The 13,045-nt window shown below is 46.9% G+C and overlaps 1 protein-coding gene across 1 annotated transcript; it reads left to right on the plus strand.

Annotated features, from left to right (window-relative positions):
* The first annotated feature begins 98 nt into the window (after window positions 1-98).
* gpia (glucose-6-phosphate isomerase a) lies at window positions 99-12,686 on the plus strand. The gene is made up of 18 exons (XM_041938283.1): window positions 99-361; window positions 2,496-2,586; window positions 3,414-3,482; window positions 4,754-4,873; window positions 4,968-5,051; window positions 5,617-5,763; window positions 5,945-6,016; window positions 6,265-6,309; window positions 6,963-7,016; window positions 7,484-7,544; window positions 8,697-8,740; window positions 9,316-9,468; window positions 10,145-10,274; window positions 10,811-10,887; window positions 11,578-11,706; window positions 11,812-11,887; window positions 12,043-12,109; window positions 12,289-12,686. The coding sequence occupies exons 1-18, from the start codon at window positions 243-245 to the stop codon at window positions 12,410-12,412; spliced, it is 1,662 nt and encodes a 553-aa protein (XP_041794217.1). The 5' UTR covers window positions 99-242; the 3' UTR covers window positions 12,413-12,686.
* Window positions 12,687-13,045: the final 359 nt, after the last annotated feature.

A 13,045-nucleotide genomic window follows, 5' to 3' on the forward strand; every position in this document is an offset into this window, starting at 1 on the left:
ATACCTCTTGTTACGCCGTACGTGCCTGACGGAGCAGTGGGTGGAGCTTAGCCAGCAGGGCGGAGTTAGGCCTCAGCAGCCATTGGTGCAGACCCGTCTAACCACCTCTGTCCCCTACCAACGGTGGAGCAGCACCAACCAGCCCTCCTCATCTACTCCTGAACACCACAGACAGACCAGTCCACCACCTCTGAGGTCGGAGTGACACGGGGCCGCCGCCAGTATAACCAGTAACCAGCATCATGGCGCTGACTAACGATCCCAACTACAAGAAGCTGGAGCAGTGGTACAGAGACAACGCTGGCAGCCTCAACATGAGGGACATGTTTGACGCCGACAAGGACAGATTCAGCAAGTTCAGGTTGGGGGAGACTCTCTGATACCATGAAGGTGGACGTGGTGGTGGCGGCGGTGATGGGAGGGGAGGTGGGCGTGATGCTGACAGATTGTCAGAGAGTAACATTACTGCTGTGTGGCCTTCAGGCTCCGCTGTAGATCGCAGGTATAATTCAGATAACACGGAGCGGCCGGTTCAGGTGTCAGGTTGATGTGTTTGACTCGGTGTGTTTCCTCCAGAACAGCGCGGATCTAATGAATCATCTTCCCCCACCTGAGTTACAAGGTCACCGTTTCCTATGAGTCCTTCTCTGCCTTCAGTTCCTAAAAGAATCGTTCCCACGCGTCACTTTCACACCTGCTCTGTCATGTCAGATAAAAAATATTCCGCTGGCCGATCGTAAATCCATTAAAACAGGCGACAGGCCTCGTGTCGACAGTGAATTGTCACCTAGCTAATATTAGCTAGCTTGCTAATGTCACAGCATCCGTTATCGGACAGCCTCGCTAGCGCTGGTTTGAGTTCGGTGCAACAGGTTGTCTTCCAGCACTGCACCGAGCACAGACAGGACACCGAGCACAGACAGCACTGTCTGTACCCAGTGCTGACAGTGCTGTCTGCTAATGTGATGTGCTTGATACGTGGCTAACGCTAACGGTAGCTAAAACATCCTAGCGTTAATTCCTTAAGTTCGTTATTCGACAAGGAAATAAAATTGCTCGACATCGCCATTTCAAAGTAGGTTACTGTTAAATCTCACTGTCTGTTCTACGACAGTCCAGAGGTTTGACATGTTAGAGAATAAACGGTTTGTGTTCAGCACTGCAGCTGATCGAATGCACGGACAAGCTAGCTATGCTAACACTAAGTTTGCATCAAACTTGTTGATGCGTGTAAACTGTAGGATCGCTGTTGTCATGCTAACGTGAGCGTGTTAGCACAGTGTTAGCCGTGTGTGGACAGGGGCGTGTCCGACAATGGACGTTCGGAACGGTTCTGTCTTCAAACACTCAGCGCGTTAATGTGGTTAAATGAGTTCATTCAAATTTTGAAGACTTTAATCACAAACTGACTGAACGTTTATGCTAAACGTAGAAACGACGTGAAAGCGTCTGTGCGGCAGGTTAGTCGTGAAGCTGCCATGTTGGAGGCTGAAGTGTACGTGCGGCGCGACGCATCGTCCAAAGGAAGCGAATAATGTGCCGAAGCCTCAAAGATCAACTGTGATGTACAAACATGACGTCCAACAATAATCTTACTCTCTTATCCACGAAGATACTGTTCATTGTTCTTATTCGGGCAAATACATTTATCAGATTAATAACAGGTGTGTGTTTATTTAACAAAGGGTTTGTCTTGAATCAGCCTATCAGGAGCAAAGAGTCGGAGCACACTGTAGGTACACAGTATAAGTACACAGTACTGTGTGTACTTCACATCAGATTCACCATGAACCGATGAGGTCTCGTTTTGTCTGACCAACAATCACAGATTTGCTTTACTGGGATCGAAAACAGAAAGTCTGCAGAAGCTGACATCCCAGATTTTTATCCTTAATAAACTAATTCAATGATTTATCACCTGTCAGAATAATTGGTGATGTATTTTTTGTCTATGTCTCGTCTGTATTTCACTCTATATGTTTTGAAGCTCTCGTGTCGTGGTTGTAGTTCCACCCTGCAGACTCCCCGAGTCTCTTTACTGTAACATACTGAGGTCAAAGTTGTTTCCAACATGTTTAATTTCACTTCAGGTCAGTAATTCTCCATAAATCTTCCCCATAAATGACTTTTTTTCTTTATTGCCTTCATTTATCATGGATCCATTAAACTTTGATCTATGGTTATTGAAAACCTTGTGAAAGCTCTCCATCACAGACCTCTGCTGAAGGAGGAGGTGGTGGAGGTTCTTGGTTTGTCCGACCAACAGTTTGAACCTCAGAAATATTTACTGACGTGGAAAGAAACAACAAAGCAGAAGAAAAGCAGCAAATCAGAACATTTAGAAGGTCGAACCTGAAGCTGCTGATCGATTCACTGTTGATCGACTAATTGTTTCAGCAGTTGCTCAGGATGACCTGCAGTGACTACATGAACTGTTTCTGCGTCAGTGTTTTGTATTGAAGTGAAAGCTGATTTAATTTCTGTGTGTCGGACAGCACGACTCTGGAGACAGACGATGGAGAAATCCTGCTCGACTTCTCCAAGAATCTCATCAACCAGGAAGTGTTGGCCATGCTGCTCGATATGGTAACACACACACACACACACTCTCTGCACTACTAATTTATACGCTACCACACACACACACACACTACACACTTATAGTAGCGCAGCTTGATCTTAAATCTAATGTGAAGTGCAGATGGTCGTCCTGCCAGATGTTCATCAGCTGTGACACGTGCTGCAGGTGAGCTGTGGTTACAGGTGACTCCTCAGACCTCAGAGGAGGGTGGACAGGTACTGATGAAGCTTCTGGCTGATGTTCAGCAGGAGAAGGGCGACTCCTGGAGAGACAGATGTTTGTCACGCTCTCAAGTAGAAATTATGACGACATGTAGTTCTGAAATATTAAACCCTTAAATGCAGAAAATAGCACCAGTTCTCATGTGTACACTTAATGTGTGGAGGTGAATAACTGTTCGAACGTCCATCACAACGTTTACATTCCGACTCCTGAGAGTAAGACCACGTTTTTGCCACTCTGAGAATTCTTGGCCAGTTAGGACAGATTTTCTTCCTCTTTCCACAGATGATAAATATGAGCCCTGATTGCAGCACTGTTGCTCAAAGACACAATGAAACAGGAAGATTTCAACACTTTAAAAACTCGTATCTTGACCCACAATCGCAGCGAGCTCAGAGTGCTGCCTTTGTTCTGCAGCATGATGTTAAACTCTGTGGGAATGTGGAAATACAGCTCACAATACTTCCTCCTCAGACGGCACAAAGGAAGCACTGCTGAAGAAAGAAAGTTTTGTCACAGTCACACACTGTTGCTGTAATAATACACCCAGTGGTCATGATGTGTTGCAGCGATCGTGTGTGTGTTAACTGTACTTCTGTGATGTTCACAGGCCAAGTCGAGGGGGGTGGAGGAGGCCAGAGAGAAGATGTTCTCTGGAGAGAAAATCAACTTCACCGAGGTACTGAACACGACCCGAGAGCAGACTTAAAACAAGATCACATGTTACTCAACAGACCAGACACACAAGTGCAGAAAAGCCACATTCATCAGGCGTGTGTGTGTGTTTCTATGTGTGTGTCTCTGTGTGTGTTTCTCTGTGTGTCTCTCTGTGTGTGTGTCTCTGTGTGTGTGTGTCTCTATGTGTGTGTCTCTGTGTATGCGTCTGTGTTTATCTGTGTGTGTGTTTCTCTGTGTGTGTTTCTCTGTGTGTGTGTTTCTCTGTGTGTGTTTCTCTGTGTGTGTGTTTCTCTATGTGTGTTTCTCTGTGTGTGTTTCTCTGTGTGTGCGTCTGTATGTGTGTGTGTGTGTGTGTATGCGTCTGTGTGTGTCTGTGTTTCTCTGTGTCTGTGTGTGGTTCTCTGTGTCTGTGTGTCACTGTGTGTGTTTTCTCTGTGTCTGTCTCTGTGTGTGTTTTGTGTGTGTGTGTGTGGTTCTCTGTGTCTGTGTGTGGCTGTGCGTGTATGTCACTGTGTGTGTTTTCTCTGTGTCTGTCTCTGTGTGTGTTTTGTGTGTGTGTGTCCTGACGGAGTAAGCAGACCACACTCAGTGGTGCAGTGCTGTTGTGTAACTGATCCTCTTGGCAGTTTGTGCAGACACAGATTCATCTGTGACGGCAGATTTAGGAGTGAATACAGTTACAGCTGTTAGATACATCTGTCATCATCTGATCTACTGATCATTTGTTCTGATTGATTTCTGAGCTTGTTGCTGACTCTTCTAAAACTATTGTTTCATTGTGAGTTTTATGCAGTTTTATTCTGGAGGTAGACTCCACATGCGATAGATGCAAGCCAGCTCCTGCAAGCCTGTTTCATTTGCTCTGACATGCCCAAGATTTCATCATGGCGTTATTGTTGTACCGCAGCGTGTGCAGCGAAGCAGTTGTAAATGTCACATGATGGCTGTTAGCACTCTGTTAGCCAGGTGACTCATACTGACCCCCTCCCCTCCCCCCCTACACAGCCTGTTAGCATGCTTGTCTTAGCATTTAGCTCAAAGCATTACTGTCTCTCAGTAGCACCTCACAGAGCTGCTAGCATGGCTGCAGACTAACATGGGAATTATTATTGATGGATTGATTGAATCAAATAATCAGTTTACTGTTGACTGTTGTTTTTGTATCAATTTAATAGAGATGACAACAAACAGAATGTGTGTGTGCGTGCGTGCGTGCGTGCGTGCGTGCGTGCGTGCGTGCGTGTGTGTGTGTGTGTGTGTGTGTGTCTTTAGGGTCGCGCCGTGCTGCACGTGGCTCTGCGTAATCGCTCCAACACGCCGATCAGCGTGGACGGTAAAGACGTGATGCCGGAGGTGAACCGGGTGCTGGACAAGATGAAGGCCTTCTGTCACGTACGTGGCGAGTGTTGGAGTGATGAGTTGTGCGGTTTTCTCTCAGCACAGAGGAGAACGGGAAGGTGTGACCGTTGCTTTGTGCTGTTTGCAGAGGGTTCGCAGCGGGGAGTGGAAAGGCTTCAGTGGAAAAAGCATCACTGACGTCGTGAACGTCGGCATCGGGGGCTCTGACCTGGTGAGTGACCTGCCGGTCAAACACCTGAGAGCTTCTGCTCTGTTTACAGTGTGATGACGTCACTGCGGAGCTCGGTGGGACGAGTCTGCTGAAGCGCCCCTCTCCTCTGATTGAAAATTTGAACTATTTTCAGTATTTGTCTGAAGATTAACGTCTTGTTTTGTCCGACCAACAGTCAAGACCTCAAAGAGATTTAGTCACTGTGAGAGAAGACAGCAGAGAATCTGAGACAGTGAAGGAACTGGAACCAGTTTTTGCTTTAAAAACACCTCAACTGGTTAGAAGACCGGTTGCTGATAAATTCTCAGCTATAGTAGCCTTGAGTTTTATTTAGATCTTTACTGGATCATTCGTAGAGATGTAGCGTTTCTCCTCCAGCCGATGGTTTGATTATCTGGAAGTGAAAGTGACTGATTTCGCAGTGATTGATGCAGAGGTGATGCAGCAGATCACAGGTTGAGATCAAGTAGTAACAGACCAGTAAATACATTTTCTCACAAATCTTGTAACGAGGGAGACCTCAGGGGTGTCGAGTCGTTAGCTTTTGTCTTTGTGTTGCGTTCAGGGCCCTCTGATGGTGACGGAGGCTCTGAAGCCGTACTCAGCCGGTGGACCAAACGTTTGGTTCGTCTCCAACATCGATGGGACTCACATGGCCAAAACTCTCGCTCAGCTCAACGCAGAGACCACGCTCTTCATCATCGCCTCCAAGGTGACCGCACACACACACACACACACACACATTCATTCCTGTTGAACCTCTCATACTTTTCAACTGTTTTCCCATCATGTGACTGTCATGTGACCGTCATGTGACCGCTGTCATTGTTTCGATCCAGATGTTTCACTTCGCAGCTGTTGGACTCATTTTGTGTCGTTTGACCTTTTTTCAGACCTTCACCACCCAGGAGACCATCACCAACGCAGAGTCTGCCAAGGATTGGTTCCTGCAGGCAGCCAATGATGTGAGTCGATTTGTTCCCTGAGAGCTGATAGGATGACGCTGATCTGCCTGCAGCCACTGATGGAAACAGATTCAGTTAGAGAGCAGATAGAGAAAAAACAGCTGAAAGATATAAAACTAACCTGCATGGAAACATCTGAATATATTATTATTATAGTATTTGTATGTGTTTGCAATGAGATGTTTGACTGCCTCCATGAGACAAATGTCTCATCACGTTTCCATCATGTTTTCTCTCCTCTGCCACAGAAATCTGCCGTCGCCAAACACTTTGTGGCTCTGTCCACCAACGCTGTAAGTAACCTGTGTCTCCATTAACCGTGACTGATCAGCTGATTTCACCTGCATGTTCAGGTGGATGGTTGTGATGTGTTGATGCCTTCAGGAAACCTCTCACAGAGGTGGGGGTGGTGTTGGTGTCTGATCAAAACAACAGACAGCTTTGTAGAAGTTAGTGCAGGATGAAGCCGCTAACCGCGCCGCTGTGGGTTCAGTTAATCCCAGCCGACAGGTGTCGTGGAGGTCAAAGGTCACTGCAGTTGAACTGCACAGAGGGTCCTGTAGAGGGCGCTGTCCCTTCCATCAGTATACTGACTGCTGCTCAGTGTTCAGACAAACAGCAGCAGCTCTTTGTGGACTAAACCAGCCCCAGCACAGATCTGAAGACAACAGTCTGTCAGTCACTGTCCAACATTGTTCTAACCAGCTGGGGGCGCCGGTGAGCGAAGGTCAAAGCTCCATCAGTCTGTTATCAGCTGTTTTCTGCCATAACTCAGTTATTAAATAACAAAACAACATTATGTCTGTAAACATGAGCACAAAGCATGTTCGTCAGTAACTTTAACTCTCCTCTCTCCTTTCTCCTCTCCTCTCCTCTCTCCTCCCCTCCTGCCTCCTCTCTCCTCTCCTCTCTTCTCTCATTTCTCCTCTCCTCTCCTCCTCTTCAGGCCAAAGTGAAGGATTTTGGCATCGACACAGCCAACATGTTTGAGTTCTGGGATGTAAGTGTATCATGTTGTTGTTGAGACTGATTATTGATTATTGGGCTGATAATGACACTGCATCACAGAAAGTTCAGATATTCAGATAGACAGGTTTGTAGTCTAACATAACTAACTTCACTTACTGACTGCAGGTCTGTACTGCTGACTGCAGGTCTGTACAGACTGACTGCAGGTCTGGACAGACTGACTGCAGGTCTGTACGGGCTGACTGCAGGTCTGGACAGACTGACTGCAGGTCTGTACAGGCTGACTGCGGGTCTGGATAGACTGACTGTGGGTCTGTACAGACTGACTGCGGGTCTGTACAGGCTGACTGCGGGTCTGTACTGACTGACTGCGGGTCTGTACAGGCTGACTGCAGGTCTGTACTGACTTTTTATCCTGATGGGTTTTGTTGAAGTGATGCTCTGCATGTGCTCTGATTGGTGGGCTGACTGTGTGATGTCATGTTTGCTCATCCTCAGTGGGTTGGAGGTCGTTACTCGCTGTGGTCGGCCATCGGTCTGTCCATCGCTCTGCACGTAGGTACGTCTGCTGCGATCGCTCATGACCTTTAACCTTTACTTCACCCTCCAGTCAGAAGGCTGCTACTGATTATCGGTTGCAGTTTGAGCTGTAAACAAACGGTTTGTGCTAAAAGAAATGTTGTTGCATTGTTTTATCAGTGTTTTATCTCTGAATGAGCTGTTGTATGTTGCTGCATGGCTTGATACAGAGGGTCTTTCTGGGGGAGGTTTACAGACTGTGGGGGGACAGAGGGACAGAGGTGAGGTAAAGGGACAGGTGCATACAGGTGTTGTGACAGCAGGGAGTTAGTTCTTGTAGTTTGTGAGCAGGTGGAGCTGCAGCAGTGACACACAGCTCAGGGAGGAGAAGACGATCCTCCTAAAAGTCTGTAAATCCCTGAATGAAAAACGATGCTCCTCAAAACTGCAGAACTCCCCTGAGAACTTTGTGTTTTTAACTTTTCTTCAGTGTCAGAGTGATCCAGTGAGAGTTGTCTGTACACCCATAAATTCACTGCTAACGGCTAACTGCTAACAGGAGCTGCTAAAAGCTAACAGCTAATTCAGCAGACTCTTGTTGGAGCCAGATTGACTGAATGTGAACAAACAGACGAATCAAACTGAGCTCGAGCAGCAGCTCACAGCTTCAGTGACTCTATTAGACTTTATTAGTGGAAGATTTTCTACCAAACAGACGACTGAGAATCATAATGACAAAATCTGTTATTAGGAACTTTTCAGGCTATCAATACACTGTTAATATATTTTGATGACCGAATGTTTCTTCAAACATGCTTCTTCTATCTGTGGATCACTGACCCTCCTCCATCCGATCATATCCAGATATCAAGTGTCGCTTCATTGATTTGTAAAGGTTGACATTCATTATTTTCCTCTTGTGTTTTGTTTTGTATCATTAATGTTGTTTGTGGCGTCATCAGATTTTCTTTGTCTCCTTATTTCACTTCATTTTCCTGCATTTTGTTTTGTTCTTATTGTTTCTGAGTTCTGTGACTGTTTTTTAGTTCTTTCTTTTTGTTTCAGTCACTCTAAAGAACAGAAACCCACCGTCACCATCTGACCTCTGTGTGTGTGTGTGTGTGTGTGTGTGTCTTTCTGTGTGTGTGTGTGTGTGTGTGTGTGTGTGTGTCTTTCTGTGTGTGTTTTTCAGGCTTTGAGAACTTTGAGCAGCTTCTTGCAGGAGCTCACTGGATGGTAGGAGAATATTTGCTCTTATCAGTAACTCGTTATCAGCTGTTGCTTCATGTTCGTCCCAGAGAACAGAGCGTGAACACGTTTTGTTTGAGAGCTGCTGTCTGTCGCTTTCACACACTGACTTCATGTCACACACGCTTCAATATTGACATTTCCCTGTTTGATTCAGGCACAAACACTTGTGTTTGCGCATTTGGAGCCAATGAGCCGCAGAATCCATCCAGTTTCTGCAGCTTATCCAGGTCCAGGTGGTGTTACCTCATGAATTATTTCATTAAGAATTACTGAAAAATGTGACAGAATAGATTAATAATTGTAGGTCATGTGGTCCCGACTGGTTGTTCCATCATACTTATAAAATAAAGTGACGTGTGAAGCCTGTGGAAACCCTGAACACACGAAGTTAAACCACAAATACGTAAAACTACAACAGATGGGACGAAAAAGGACGAAGCTGCGCTTGTTCCAACTTTTGCATCATATTTGTGAACAAACAGGACACAGAGACGCGTCCCCTGTGTGTCTTGTTCTGTCCTTTCGTTGTCGTCACCATCGTCCTCCTCTCTTCTCTCCAGGACAACCACTTCCGCAGCGCCCCTCTGGACCAGAACGTGCCCGTCCTGCTGGCCCTCCTGGGCGTCTGGTACATCAACTTCTTCCAGGCCGAGACTCACGCCATGCTGCCCTACGACCAGTACATGCACCGCTTCGCTGCCTACTTCCAACAGGTCAGTGTGGCGGCGAGATTGGGGGGGCGGAGACCATCTGTTCATGGCGAGGAGGGACCCAGCGGGGAGAGGAAACGCTGCAGCAGCCTGACAGGAAGCTGCAGTTACAAACACAACACGGTGAACTGATGGAGTACTCGCTGAGGGTCCTGAACCAATTAAGTCGCGGTTCAGGATTCATTTTGTCCCTGATGATGCGACAGGAAGTGGTCTGTGGAGACCTCCTCAGCTCTTGATATGAAAACACTTTTGTGTTTCTGCCGTTTCAACACATCTCTGAAGCAGAAACACTCGAACAAAACGTCACGTGATGTTTCAGTGAGGAACTCTCTTTCCAAGACGTCCTCAGACGTTTTGTTAGTTGTCAGTTTTCTCTCGTGTGACAAAGAAAAAGCATCAAATCAAACGTTTCGCTGAAAACAAAATAATTGATTGTCAGAACAGTTGCAGATTGAATTTCTGTTGCTGGACTCATCGATTAATTGACTAGAATTTGAAATAAAGTTTTGCCGGTTTGAACAGTGCTCCTGCTGACGGCTCCTGTCAGGTCACGTCATGAAAGATCAGACCAGCATGCTTTGCTGCTGAGGTTACACTGAAAGCGTTATGACCTGAATTCAAACGCCATCGCTCGCTCTTGTCGTGACTGACAGTGAACTGTGTGTGTGGTCGTCAGGGCGACATGGAGTCTAACGGGAAGTACATCACCAAAGACGGCACCCGTGTGAACTACCACACCGGACCAATCGTGTGGGGCGAGCCCGGGACCAACGGACAGCACGCCTTCTACCAGCTCATCCACCAAGGTGAGGCACCGAACTCCGTCAACATAAACCTGCTGCTCCAACTCAAGTCTTTCTCCACCTCATGAAGGTTTCACACGATTTTTCACAAACCAAACAAAAACACGTAGCGTCGACAGAGTTGAACACACACCATCCGTGTGTGGATGAAGGTGTGATCACACACAATGTCAGGTGACCCTTAGAGGCTGCATACAAAGACGTGATTGAACTTTAACGTCTTCACGCACTCGCAGAGCTGCTGCTAGCTAACTAGCTGACAGCTAACATCAGTTCAGATGAATGAAAAGCTGCTGTGACTGAAACTTCATGTGTAGAGTCCCACAAACAGTCATTTTCACTCTGCAGCTCATTAGCAGGAATAAATCACACATGTTGAAGACGCCTGTGAAGTAAACTGTGCGCGAACCTGCTCACTCACACCTGATCTCTGCTTTAAATGGTTTCATGGTCTTCACGTGGACCGTCTCCTCATAATGAATCATTAATGAGACGTAATGATCGGTGAAGAGTTAACCGACCTGTTGTTTCCTCATCAGGAACTCGTATGATTCCTGCTGACTTCCTCATTCCTGCTCAGTCTCAGCATCCAATCAGAGACAACCTCCATCACAAGGTAACGCCCACTGCGCCGCTGTGTGTCTTCACACCTGATGTAGCAACACTTCCTGTTCACATGAAAGCAACGCTTACGCCACACACTCACCTGCACAGTCTGAGCTCAGAGCTCATGTTTCAGTTTGTCTTCGTCAGTCTTCATCAGCGCTCAGCTGCTGCAGGATAACAGCTGAGCGCGACCTTCTCTGATGTTTGACTGGAGAAAAGTCTCAAAACTCTTTCCCATAGATGCTTTAAAAACAGCTCAGTGCCCGTTTGACACACAATCTTTAAGGTGAGTCAGAGCTCCGCTGGGGGTCACAGCTCAGTACTTCCTCATTAAAAGTTTATAAAAAGACCCCAGAAAGCACAGAGATAAGCAATAATCACGTAATAACTCAGCTGACTGACTTCCTTCAAACAGGAAGTGATGCATTCAATTCCACCCAGCCTCCGTCTTTCCTTTCAAAGCTGAAGGCTGAAACTTTAAACTAACTGAACCAGATGAGCTCTGCATTTCTGAAGCGTGACAGCTGTCAGGTTCTTCTTCTTCTGTCCCGTGAACATCCTGTCTGGCTGGGGTTAGGGGCTCACATATAATCTATAACACTGTGTTTATGTCGTAGTGCAGGCAGTGTAGTGTGTGTGTGTGTGTGTAGCAGTGTGTGTCAGTGTGTATCAGTATGGTGACCTGCTCACTGTGCCTCAGATCCTGGTGGCGAACTTCTTGGCTCAGACAGAAGCTCTGATGAAAGGAAAAACTCCAGATGAGGCTCGTAAGGAGCTGGAGGCCGGCGGCCTGAAGGGGGACGCTGTGGAGAAGCTGCTGCCTCACAAAGTAACTCCATCACTTCCTCCATCTCTCTCTCCACCTGTCAAATCAACGTTTCCTTCAGTGAGCAGCAAAGAAAAGTTTAACTCCCTGATTTCTTTCCTCTGAAAGGTTTTTGAAGGAAACAAACCGAGCAACTCCATCGTTTTCAAGAAGCTGAGCCCGTTCGTACTGGGAGCTCTGGTCGGTGAGTAATGGGAGTCTGAAACAAATACAGAAGGTCTGAGGAGACGCATGCTGACTCTGGCAGCCAGTAGGTCACCTGCTGGTGTTCAGCTGCCTGACAGGTGCTTCTGTTGAATCCACAAACGCTCGTTAATCACGTGGTTTGTCTTGTTTCAGCCATGTATGAGCACAAGATCTTCGTGCAGGGCGTCATGTGGAACATCAACAGCTACGATCAGTGGGGGTGAGTGACTCACGTTTACTGTCAAACATCAAACCGCAACCTGGAAAAACCTTCGTCAACGTTCACTTACCAGACACTAAAACTAGATAACATGAAGCTCAGGTGTGACTTGCGGTCCAGGTTCAGGTTTAGCAGCTGCGGTCCACATGAGTAACGCGTTGCCGTGTCCCCGCCCACAGCGTCGAACTGGGGAAGCAGCTGGCGAAGAAGATCGAGCCGGAGCTGCAGGACGACTCCGACGTCAGCTCCCACGACTCGTCCACCAACGGACTCATCAACTTCCTGAAGAAGAACTTCGCCTGAATCCTGCACCTTCATCAGACCTCCTCCTCCTCTGCTGGATCCTCCCACCACGTAGTCCTCCGTCATTGGCTGAAACTCGGTCAATGTGACCCGCGAGAACGAGCACTTTGTTTGTTGATGTGAGACTTGACATGTAGATGTGTTTGACTTGAAAAGGGAAAACGTTTCTGTTGCTTTTACTTGGCAGGACAAAGAGAAATGTGCAGATGTTCCTGTAGGCGACGACTCGTCCCACACGTAGACTTTCAAAATAAAAGTCCTGGTTGTCACTGAATCCTGTGTCTCGTTCTGATGATTAAATGTAGAGCCGTAGAGGAGGATGAACTTCAGTTGATCACATTGCTGTGCAGCTTTGATATAATTCGCAGCATACGAATTCAGTTTTAATGTTATTCTAAAATCGTAAACTCAAAGTATGAATGTATGTCGTTACTTTGCACCACTGAGGATCAGAGGTTTTTGTCTGCCCTGCTGTAATGTAGGTTTAAAGTTGTTCTCAGGTCAGTGAAATAAAGCAGGAAACAAGGCGAAGTGCTGAGTGCTCGTGTTTGTGATGTGGATCATCGTGGGAGGAGGCTGATGTCTCGATAAGAGCAGGACCGGACTCCGACTCCACCCTGTCGGTCCTCCGTG

Source organism: Chelmon rostratus, chromosome 6 (assembly GCF_017976325.1).
Source record: "Chelmon rostratus isolate fCheRos1 chromosome 6, fCheRos1.pri, whole genome shotgun sequence".
NCBI lineage: Eukaryota > Metazoa > Chordata > Actinopteri > Chaetodontiformes > Chaetodontidae > Chelmon > Chelmon rostratus.

Bases quoted from the DNA above. Each gene is read 5' to 3' on its own strand.
- gpia (XM_041938283.1), top strand. From the start codon at position 243: ATGGCGCTGACTAACGATCCCAACTACAAGAAGCTGGAGCAGTGGTAC. The intron at 6,017-6,264 runs GTGAGTCGATTT...CCTCTGCCACAG, and splicing joins TCCTGCAGGCAGCCAATGAT to AAATCTGCCGTCGCCAAACA. The intron at 7,017-7,483 runs GTAAGTGTATCA...GCTCATCCTCAG, and splicing joins ACATGTTTGAGTTCTGGGAT to TGGGTTGGAGGTCGTTACTC.